The sequence below is a fragment of the Stylophora pistillata genome, chromosome 12 (genome assembly GCF_964205215.1).
Source record: "Stylophora pistillata chromosome 12, jaStyPist1.2, whole genome shotgun sequence".
Lineage (NCBI taxonomy): Eukaryota > Metazoa > Cnidaria > Anthozoa > Scleractinia > Pocilloporidae > Stylophora > Stylophora pistillata.
In genome coordinates this window covers 21086927-21099109 of record NC_142530.1, presented here as the reverse complement: position 1 = coordinate 21099109, position 12183 = coordinate 21086927, and the positions used below count along the sequence as shown (strand labels likewise).

Here is a 12183-nt window from a genome sequence, read left to right as displayed (position 1 = left end):
GAAAATTTGTTATATCTCTTTAATAACAATTTCACTGCCAGCTTGAATGTGAAGCATGCAGAACCGGGTTATTATTTGTCCCACATGAGCAACTAACCATTTTATTCAGGGTTAGAAAGGAAAACCCTCCCTATGTAATATTGGCTTTTGCAAATTAATGACATACCCTCTAAATTATTTAATGTTTACTAGCCCCTTATATTATCATGGTTCACAATCTTAGGCATGATCAAATTTGAAATTATAACTCTTATTCTTTGACATCTCTCATCAACTGCAACAAGAATCTTTATTGAAAAAGAAATTAAATGAGTGGTTGCTGCTCTACAACAGGAGATCAAGGTACCACACTGTGGACCTTCATTTCTTGTTTATCTCTTAAGTTCAGAGAATTTCATAATAGATCAACCAGTAATCCCCTACATGAAAATCTCATTATGAGTAAATAATTTGGTTATTTGACAGCATCATAAGATTGAAAATTATTATCTAATGCACTGATGTTGAGTGACAATAAAGAAATAATGACAAATAAAAAGTTAAACGAGGAGCGTTTTCTCCGTTACTAAGAGTTGACTGTCGCGAGAATTTTTTTTTTAAACCATCATTTTTTTTTCTCAGTATAAGTAGCAAGAATTATTCTCACGAAATTTGGATCAGCTTTCTCTTTGGCATTGTTTTGTTCTCCTCTTGGCGCACGTGTCCCATATATCCCCTCCCCTACTTTCAATGGAAATAACGCAAAAAGCCAATCACACAGCCCACTTGAAAGGACTCGCATTTCATTCGTAAACAAAAGAGCATGGCTGACAGGGTCTTGTCGGTGAGTCGGAGTTTTCTCTCCAAAACTGAGAAAGACTCCATCACAGACTCCTGCTCCGTGTATACGAGGAGATGGTACATCTTAATCGTATTCTCTTTGATCGCTGGAGTACAAGCGGCGGCTTGGAACACGTGGGGTCCTATAGCAGGATCTGCCGAAGATGTTTTTGGCTGGAGCGATGGAACGATCGCGTTGCTTGAGAACTGGGGGCCGATCGCTTATATTGTGTCTTTCGTGCTCTTTTCTTGGCTTTTGGATGTTAAAGGTGTGTGGAGTTATTCTCTTTCTTGTCATTAAATCATGCCTCGATGATTGCACAAAACATGCTCTTGCACGCATCACAGTGACTTCAATTAAAAGGGCCCACCTACGGTTCGTACAGATTTGTTTGTTTCACGAAGAGTGATTTAGGAATATTCCTTGAGGAGCGATCAGATTGTCTCATTCTTTCTTATCTGCTGTGTATTATTTACACATTTTTTGTAGCTTTTGTCGTGATAATTTTGCCTGTACATGTACAGTTTTTACAGTTATCCATTGCGTCCGGGAAGAAGTTTGTAAAACAATACGGAAGGTTGATACGGCGTTTTGGTTGGAATCCGGCAGAGACATGCCGTAATATTGGCCGAGAGAGGAAATTGAAAGCAGAATTTAAGGTCATTGACGAAATTCTGTTAAATTTAATCCTCTCTAAGACGCAAGTTTGTAATTGTGTAGATAATGTGGTGAAAAACAGCAAAACAAGTGCTGATGATCTATCTTTTGCTGGGAGAGGGGAGGTGGGGGGGGGGGGGGGAGGGGTCTCTGGTCCCTTTCCCTGTGGCATTTTCAGATGTTGGGTTATTGTTTGATGATGGAAAATTTCTGAATGAGGTTGTTGTTCTTTTGTTATAGGTTTAAGGATCTCAGTTCTTGTAACAGTTGCACTGATGTTTGTAGGCACGGGCATTAGGTGTATTACATCAAAACCCAAACCAGCAACATGGTATGTTCAATGTTTTTGTTTAAAATAATCTGCTGATCTTAGCAAAAGCTTGGAAATTTTTTCTTTATTTTGACATAGTTTGTTATATCTGTAAAGCAATTAATTTATCAATTTACATTTTGTCAGGCTAATACACACTGGGCAATTTCTAAACGACCTTGCTGCACCAGTTGCGATGGGTGCACCCCCCCTGGTGTCCTCTACATGGTTCCCCCCTAATCAGAGAGCAACAGCCACAGCAATCTCATCGTTAATGAGTTATGTTGGAATATCAATATCATTTGGAGTGGGGCCTTTTGTTCTCAACCCCACAGAAGTTGCAGATCCTCCCTCGCCTAGTGCAGACATTCAGAATAGCTCTGTTAAAAGCAGTGTTTATTTTGAAAGTAACATCACAAACAGTTGAGTTCTCATCATCATCTTACTTTTAATTCATATTAATTATTAGTAATAGACATCTATCTCAATGAATTTGAGTAGATGAAAATCACATAATGTGTACTGTGGTTTCATGAAATGTATGAAAGTCATCTTTGTAGTAATAAACCGTACGTTATGTAGTAGTGGAAATAAGGCCTGAAAAAAAATTCAGGTGCAGATTTGAATCCATGACCTCTGTGATACCAGTGCAGTGCTCTACTAACTGATCATGAGCTAACAAGCCAACTGGGAGCTGGTCACTGTGTTGGTTCATATTAAACCCCGTTGAAGTGATAAATTGATGAATTTGAATACATGAAAATCATATATGTGTACTGCAGTTTCATGAAATGTATAAAAGCAATCTTAGCAGTACTAAACCCTACCTACCTATGTAATAGTGGAAATAAGGCCTGAAAAAAAAAATCTATCTGTTTATGATAATGGACTACAATATTTTAAGGCTGATGATAATGAAGGACTAAGGTAGACAATGATGCTATGTAAAGGAAATTGTTTGAATGTCAGTGCCTTTCTTATGTAAGCAAGTGATGTTTGAAAGTTTCATTTATTGCACAAGTCATAGCATTGTTTACTGACTTTTAGAAGCTTTTATTTTGACCAAGTATAGAAGAGAAATCCCATAGTATTCTTTGTACTAGTTTATTTATGCATAATAATAATGCTAATAAGAATGATAATACTAATTATAGTAATTAGTTTAATTTCAGAGCTGAGCAAAGAGTTTCCACCAATCTGATTGGTCAAGTGGTTCCTTTTATGATGCTATATAAACCGCTCCTCGTGGTTTATATAAAATGTTAAAATAATAATGTTAATAAATGTTACTAAAATGTTATGATTTTAGAAATTTCTCTGTTGTTCAGCTCTGAAATTATACTAAAACAATTATTTGCCTCAGGTTCGGTGAATATTGTCGAATAATACCGTCCCTCGATTTCGTCTCGAGGATTATTTGACGATATTCAGCTCACCTTCGGCAAATAATTGTTAATGATAATAATAATTATAGTAATAATAATGTTAATACAACATTCCACAAGGTGGCTCTTCCTGTCGTCTGTATGCTGGTTGCATTGAAATTTGGAACACTAGTATTTGCAGAGGGAGAAAGACTAGAGGACCTGGAGAGAAACCCATGGAACAAGGATAACAACCAATAACAAATCCATTCCACACAGGATGCCAGTCCTGGAAATTGAACCAAGGAAATGAATTTGCTTGCACCTCTGCCACATACCCCCTATCCTAGTGCATTCATAATTGATCAATCAGGCAGAAGATTATTTCATTGAATGTATAATAACTAACTAATTTATTAGATTCTAGACTTTTGTAAGGTGTATAATTTTGTTGTTCACTCATCACACAGAGATGTCATGGGATGAGGCTGTGTCCACTGCAAGGTGGCATATCATGCTCTATATGTATATTGGTGAGTGAACAAAGAAATATTTTTTGAGTAGTACAGTACCATGTATTGTATAACCCTTTGAAATATCAGCTTTTCAAAATTCACTTTGGTGCTTTATCTATCCATATCAACCTCTAGTTAGGGTGATAAATAATTAATTGTGGTAACTATGACCTTTTCTGACATTCTTTTTTTTTGTCCTGGGCAATTGTAAAAATCAAACCATCTGCTGTGATACAAAGTGACTGGGATGGGAAAATTGACTAATGTTCCTCTGGATGCTTATACTTGTCCATATCAAGTTCATAATTTGAGGGGGGGGGGAGAATTCTCCTACACCTCTCAGACTAAACTCATAGGTTGGAGTAGAAATGGCAAAATATCAACAAAATACAAGTGGATTAGCCTCCCACCCCTAACGAGCAGGCCAGAACTTCCAGTCAGTTCATGGAATAGAAAATACCTAACTCTCTCTTCTGAATCCCACAGAGTTTGGATTGGTGGCCATCCTGTTTCTGTGTGTCTTGGTATACTTTCCAGCAAAGCCTCCCAGGCCACCCAGTTTTTCTGCTTCCAAGAAAAAAGTAGACTATGTGGAAGGTGGAAAAAGGCTTATGAAGTGAGTCCAACTTTTTTAGATACTCCTCAGTCATTAGGCTCGATTACCAGCCACTGTTCGGGAACCAGAGCCTATACTACTCCCAAAAGCATCCCTTCTCGGGGAGGAACAAAAAGGACCAGACCCGAGAGAGCGGCCAAAATCAAGGCTACTCAGTCATTTGATACCGATTTTGTTGTTGTCACTTAAAAATACCTTTTAACTTAATAGTAGACACTGAATTGACCAATTAGAGCTTGCACCTTATGGGATTGTTACAAGAACATTATTATTATGATAATAAATCAAATTGAGTAATCAAAAAGAGTTAGAGAACTGTTAGAAGATGTGCAAACATTCATTTATGCTGATCCTAATACTAGTGTTGCTATTTTTGTAGAAATTGTCAATTCTGGAATTTGAACATTCTTTATGGAGCAACGACAGGTATATTTGTAAAACACAAAATTCAAATGGTCCCTCGCCTCATACCCTCATTCATGGTTGATAGAAGGTCTTGTATTTCAAATGACAAGGTTTTGTTTCAGTTAGTTTTCAACAAGATGATCCAAAGGATCAAGTTTCACAGCAGTAAAGTTTTTCCTTAAACACAGTGTTGTGTCATATTTTTCCTGCAAAATTTACCTTAGAAAATAACATTTGCCATCATTAGTTCCGTTGGTTTTGTCCTCTTGACAGATTAAATCAGAAAAGAGGGGCTGCAATGAACATTTTTTGGCCCACAAGTGTATTTTGAATCTTTGGCTAAAAAATTGTAAGTCCTGTTTGTCAGTGAATTCAGAATGTTGTGGATGATTCCCTTGAGTCAAATTGTGAGTCAAATTTAGGCTAATTGCCACTAATGCAGGTTCTATAAGAAAAAGACTCAAAATATGACCGGCAAGTTTTCTGAAATTCTTTATTATGATATTTTTCCTTTAGGTGTTTTCAGTGGATGGGGAGGAGTTTTGGCTGTGAATCTATTGTCGTTCAACTTAAAACAAGTAAATGTAGTGCTACTCATGAACAAACTTTACCTTTTGTAAGCTTAGCCTACCCCAGTGGCTGCTTATCCTCAATTTCTGGCCAAAAGTTGCAAACTTGTCATCTTTATCATTCTGCATGATCACCAAATAAATACAGCTGTTTAAAGAGAGGTTGCAGGGAAAAAAAAAAGTGTCAGTGTACTTGCGACAGTTCCACATAGTATTGTGGTGGTACTCAGAAGTATGAAATATGAAAAAATGTAACTTTAAGAACAAGACATCATGGGTTTCATCAATCAATTTTATTATCACTGATTTGACTTCTTAAATTCCACTGATCACAGGATATCCAGATTACCTTTTGACATTGTCATGTGCACTTTTGTCCTTTTTTCTTACAACTTTTTTTAAAATGGCTGTATACCCCTCTTCCACTTTTGTTTTAAAGCTTCCTCAAAAAATTCTTTTGCCATGGAAATTCAAAAATGACTCTTGTTGTTCAATGTTAGCTCGTTATTTCTCTAATAATTTTGAGATGTGCTGAAATGAAAGATTTTTGTATATCCTCCTCTTTTGAGTATGCTCGTTGTTTCTTCCATATAGAAGGCACAATCATCAAATCATTGCATAATGTATAATTGAACTCTTGAACAAGTGAAAACACTTAATACTTGATTTATTTTTTAAGGATACTGCTGGCTGGATTGGTTTCTATGCCAACATTGCAGGTTGTATCTTTGGATTCATCATGGCAAGGTATGTCAGGGGAAGGGGTTGGTTTGTTAATATGGATTGCGCAAGACACGGAATTACATGGCAGTGAGGGACTGAGTTGCTTGAAATTTGTATTTTTGATGGGAAGGGGGGGGAGGGTGTGGCTCAGGTGAGAGAGATACAGGAAAGGGTTTGAAGATAGTATACCCCCCTCTGTCTCTACAAAAGTATTCTGCAATCAGGGTTTGTCTATTCTTTATTCATTTTCTACCATGACAAAAGATGGAGAAAAATAACAACCAAAAAGAAAATGAATGCTCTCCTTCCTAATCAGTATCTATAACCGTAACCCCTCCCCCTCCCAAAAAAAATTCTTGTGCGGGTACATTAATAACGAGTTAAATCGAAATGTTCTCAAAGCTTTCCATGAAATTTACCAGAAATGCACTTGATAGACTTTTGCAAGCCTGCAGAACAGGCGTAGACTTAAAAGCGTTTTTCAGTCGAATGGAGAAAAGAGCAAGGCGGCGTGAAGTGGGAGTCACGCATGAGGGGAGATGCGCAAAAAAATAATTTTTTCGGGTTCCTACCCTCGCGCGTGACTCGCGCTTCGCGTTCGCCCAGCGCTTGTCTCAGTTCAGCTGAAAAACGCAAAAAAAATTACGCCTGTTCTGTAAGCTTGCAGTTTGCGGCAAAACCATTTGAATAATGCTCTGCAGGGTGTCAAAGTCTTCCCTTTCTTTCCTACTCTCTTCTGTTCTCTGTCAGAAGCAACAATGCAGAAAATAACAAAAAAAAAAAACCCCTTGATACTGCTGACAGTCTGTCATTAGATGAAAGAAGAAATGTTACTTCAAAAACATATTATTCGCGCAACATTTTTTATCGATGATTTAAACGTGTGTATAAATGTCCTTTTTCCAGGTTTGCTGATGTGTTTACCGGGCACATGAAGTCATTCCTTATTTTCTTGTTCCTGGGTTCTACTGGCTCTTTCTTGTGGTTTTCTCTTCTCTGTCAAGGATTTATTCCATTTTCAAGAGGTGTGTAAAATTAATTACTTACGTCGTGTACATGGATTGCGCGTGGGCGTGAGTTGTGGTTGTTAATACTGTAGACAGTTTTAGGAGCCGACCATTTAACTTTTGAGAGGGTGGGGAGGGTGATTTCTGGTCATAAAGAAATTTTTTTCTAGCAATCTGCTGTGCAGGATATTTTTTTCCAATTTTTTGGTACATTTTTTTCTGTTACATTTGGGCTGCATGCAATTTTTTTCTTCCAACAAGCGCTTGTAGGAAATTTTTTTTCAAAATCACGCACCCTCCTCAAAAGTTAAATGGTCGGCCCCTTAGATCCACGTTTGTTTCTGAATACGAGTTACCGCAAACCGCTAGGAGTCACGTGACCAGATTCAGCCGTCACGTTCGCTGTTTGTGGTTCATGTTAGAACTTCGGGCGAGGCAGTTTCAGGTAGGTCAACTCCCTCGACACTTTTCTTCTTTCTGTTCGAAAGTTCTCTAGTATGTCTTGTAAACATATGAGAAGTGAAGTATTTTCTGTGTAAAAGGTCCGCTTGGGACGTTAAAAAAACCAAACTTTTAGTCTTATTTTGTGTTTGAAATGAAGAACCTCCATCCTTTGTGGAATTCAAGATGGCGGCGCACATGTTGAATTTTCTCAGGTAAAAGCCGACGTCGATCTAAAAGGCTGAAAATCGCGAAACTTTAACTTCTAATCTCAATTTACTTTCCGCGGTTTGACGTTTGCCGTTAACACATCAGACGTGTATCTAAAACGTGTATCTAAAACTCTCTCGTTGTCTTGGTCCGCACTAGGTTAGTAAGGTATTTATTAATTCCTGGGTTTAAATGGAGGAGCAAGATTTTAATTTAAACAAATTTTTCAGTTTAGCAGGCCGTACAGTGAGCAATCATACTGCACGTATTAACTGATAGATTTAATAATGCTGAAAAGTGAAAACGTATCAATAGGTAAGTGTTTCAAAGCAGGGAAACACAATAGTATGGACAGGTGATTGCAAAACGGAAAACGCCAGTGTGGGCGAAAATATTTCCTTTCGTTTTAGTTGAGACTGAAAAGGAGTCTTTTAAGAATGGATGAGCGTAGTGAGAGCTCCAGGCAACCTCGTTCCCTTACCATGGGAACGAGGTTCAGTCCAGGGCTTCAGATTTCGCGGTCTGTTGCTGTACCAACTAATTGACGGAGAATTCGTTGGCGAGTCAGGCCATACACTAGGTTATTATGCAAGCGACACTCGTAGATGATTATAATACGATGTGTGATGTAAAATCCGATCAAACTATTTTTTTTACAACGGAAGACTTCCTCGCAAGCCTGTTCCAGGCAACCTCGTTCCCGAGGTCTCTTAACTTCCCGCCTCCTGAAGCCCCTCTCTCCAGGGGACGGGAAGGTGAGACACTCTGGGAACGAGGTTGTGCGGAGGCGTGTCAGTAAAATGAAGCGCGATGGTATAAGGCGCGATTGTAGTGGCTGCGTGAAAAAACGAGAGAGGTTGGGGTCGTGTCACCAACCCAAACTTGCTTCCTTTTTTTCGCTCTGTTGCTACTTAATGCACTATCGCGCCGTTCGTTTGTTTCGCTCCTTTTTTAGTTACTGAACGCCTGAAATAGGCTACTTCATCACTAAAAGATTGACTCGTTTTCCCTCAGTGTGGCTGTATATCTCAGCAGTCCTTGGCGGTTGCTTCATCAATGGTTCCATCCCGCTGTTTTATGAGCTCACGATTGAAACGACGTATCCCATTGCGGAGGGAATTCCTATGGCTGTGGTGACCACTTCTAATCACGTATTCTGTCTGCTGTTTTTGGCTGCATTGATGATTCCTGGAATAGGTGAAATTACTAGTTACACCACAGTGACTTATACAACGTACATATATTTTTTAGTATGGTATGAGGACTGAATTCTTTACCTGAATCTTCCATTTAGGCACCTTGTGGATGAATTGGTGTATGGTGGGCATATGCGCTGGATGTATTCCTCTTTTACTTCTGTTTAAAGAACAGTACTCTCGTCTTGAACTGGATGCGGCAAACAGACAAGCTAAACGTACTGGAGCAATACAAAATACAAAGCATGACGAGGAAACTCCTCTGATATCTTCGTTAGACGTCGGTTATGGCGGAGGGGACAAAAATGGAGTCCAGAATAGGACTGGTTCGATGAATTCTGAAGTTTAAAATGTCTTACTTATTGTGCTATTAGAAAGGAGCCATCATTGCATCTTTAAAATTGAATACCTTTAAAATTTCAAAGAGTCTGTTCCTTCCGGAACAGGTAGAAAGGAAAATATCTAAAAATATCAAAAAATATCTAAAATATCTAAAAATCATAATAAGTGGCATAAAGATTAACGATAAATGCGGCTTGCAATCTAAGAGCTTATAAGATTTGTCTAACCCTTTTTGCGTCATTTTAAAGGAGAATGGCAAATATTTTGACTGCTGTTGTTAATCCGTAGAAATCTTTGTTTGGCGATGAATAAGGGTTACTTGGAACGATAATGATTTATTCACCCAACATAAATCAATTTAAATATTTTATTTTTATTTTTACAGAAGTGTCAATCAACCAAAATTGTCAAATTTTTAACTCCGAATATTGAATTTCTAGTGTTCTGAGTGGCACACTCAACTCTGGTTATCAGCTCATATTCCGAGTCACCTTATATAAAAATAATCGTATTAACTGTTGCAGATCAGATAAAAAGCTCCAAATAGCCAAACGTTCAGGGTTCATACAATTTGATATGACAATTATTTCATTCGCGCTTGTTGGATACGAGATTGTTTACAGCTATTTTCTACACGCCTCGCTGGCTATTTGCGAATATTAGAATTTACTTTTAGCCCCCTAGTTGGAGTGACCATCGTCTCATTTAGTTCTTATTAACCGAGCGGGAGGTCTGTATGGGTGAATCTTGACCGAGGTTGCCAGTACAGACCTCACTAATTTCGGTCTGTACCAGCGACCGAGGTCAAGATTCTCCCATACGGACCGACCTTGCTCGGTTAATAAGATGTTTATTATATGGCTGTGTCTTCTATGCCAATTTTTTATATTCTTTGTGCCTTTTTTTTCTAGACCGGTCTAGATGGGTAAATCTAGACCGCTTTCAATATTGATTTCAGCCAATCAAATTCGTGAATTCGGTAGTTCCCAGTCCTTGTGAGACACAGCCATATAATGATTCTCCTTACAACATCACCCGGAATCAACGAGATCAAGGGAAATGATCACCACCTTAAGTAGCGCTTGATTGTTAAACAAATTCTCGTCAACAACACCATAGGAAATGCATAGAGAACAGTATGGAGAATATGAATACCGATGAAAGGGTGTAAAGGGTTTATATTCTCATGATACGAAACCATTAAGTAGTGAATGAACCAAGGAAGCCTTACTTAAGAAATGTTTTCAAATCTAGTTTAAATTTTCAGTTTAACTGATGTGAACCTTACAGCCCCCAGTATGACGTAATTTGCTTGCTTGTCCAGAATGTATTTTACACTTGCATATGAAATGTTTATTTGCCATTTGTGCAATGTGCAACCTTAATTGAAGCTCCCCTAAAGGGGCTTTTCAGCCTCAATGTAGTAAGGTTGAGATAGGACGTTAGCATTTTATCAGGCGCCTTCGGCAGCCGCTTCAGTCCATGTAGCGATCTCACCTTCCCACCAATCCCACCCAGGGGAGGACATCCGCCACACAGTAATCTCGTGCGTGGGAAATTAACGTCTCCTACCCCAAACCCTGCAGGAGACGGGATCTACGGCTTTACGTCTTATCCGAGAAGACGAAGCAATGTGTATAAAGCGACTTGCTTAAGGTCACAACGTAGTGCCCCAGCCAGGACTTGAGCCCAGGCCGTCCAGCGCTCTGACCACTGGACTACTCACGCCTCACAAGGTAAGGTTGAGATCGGACGTCAGCATTTTTATCAGGCGCCTCTGGCAGCCGCTTCAGTCCATGTAGCCATGTGCCGTTTAATCTTTCCATTCCCGGAAAGCTTGCCATAATTAAATTAAATTTTCATCCTAGGGGGTAAAATACTTTTTGATGGTGTACATTTCAGCCACTTAATGTTTCTAGATTTTACACCTTATTTAATAAGATTACATATTAGTGAAGAATCTCATAAAACATTAGTTGTGTTTCAGTCTGTGCTCAAAAGATAGTCGCACAACATTTTTTTTGGCCATGAAAATAATTGCAATGTGGAATTTATATGTAACATAGATTTGAAATCTTCCCGCGGAATTATGGATAGTGAATTTTATTTTTACTCATTTATGGAGGGAGCCCCAGCCTTTCTGTATCGCTCGCGCGCTTTTCGCTCGCCTTTATTGATTGAGAACCTGAAACAGGCTGAGAGAATGGAACGTGGAACGTGCATCCGAGGCTGTCACCTGCCCTTGATTTCGTTTGGGCTGCCCATTGATGATCATCAAATGTTCGCACGTAAGCATTTCGCTCCCGCCTCCCGACTCTTGAAAGCTCCAACCCACCTTCCCTTCCCACCCCTTCTTCTCATAGGCTACCGCCTACCTGTACCTCGCCACTTTGCACCATGGGATCATGCATGGGCGGAAGTCTCAACTGTAGGAGCGACTGTTTGCCGATAGGCCATTACAGGATAAGGGCTTGTTGTTTACACTCGAGTGCTGAAAATAAGACAGCAGGAACTTGTACAACACAACCTTGCCGAAGGACCATCTCGCTGTGCGAGTACCTCATGATTATGAACACTGTTTCGTGTTCGGAACGCAACGAAGGTCCACTTCATTCTTCAAGATCGAAATCCGTAGATTGGATCTCAGGAACTTGAGATTGTGAACCTTCCCCACACCCCCCCCCCCCACCCCCTCTCCTTGTTTCGAAAATCCTTGCCACGCCCTTGTCACATACATTGCTTTCCAGAGTTTAGACCACCAATCCTGCCTTCTCGCGTAAACAACTAACTAAATTTCAAAGTGGTGGTCGTCGGCGGTTTCAGGCGTTGGTGAGTGATACCTATTTAGGTGGATTTTTTGATTGGATAATCCACAAGAGGATAAGATTGGACGGAAATCCGAATTATTCCTTTTGAAAGGTAACCCGACCGAGATCCGGTTACCATCCTCCAAAGGATGCCGGGTGCCACAATTAAATCTTTAAAAAAAGACTTCTCTGAAGCGTCTG

General features: G+C 39.3%; 1 protein-coding gene across 1 annotated transcript; it reads left to right on the top strand.

The window, feature by feature from the left end:
- The first annotated feature begins 771 nt into the window (after nt 1-771).
- On the top strand, nt 772-10542 carry LOC111337430 (solute carrier family 49 member 4). The gene is made up of 11 exons (XM_022943723.2): nt 772-1088; nt 1718-1808; nt 1935-2209; nt 3622-3684; nt 4153-4282; nt 4662-4708; nt 5204-5265; nt 5936-6003; nt 6886-7004; nt 8652-8834; nt 8932-10542. Exons 1-11 carry the CDS (start codon nt 803-805, stop codon nt 9180-9182), a joined length of 1575 nt encoding a protein of 524 aa, XP_022799458.2. The 5' UTR covers nt 772-802; the 3' UTR covers nt 9183-10542.
- The last annotated feature ends 1641 nt before the right edge of the window (nt 10543-12183 follow it).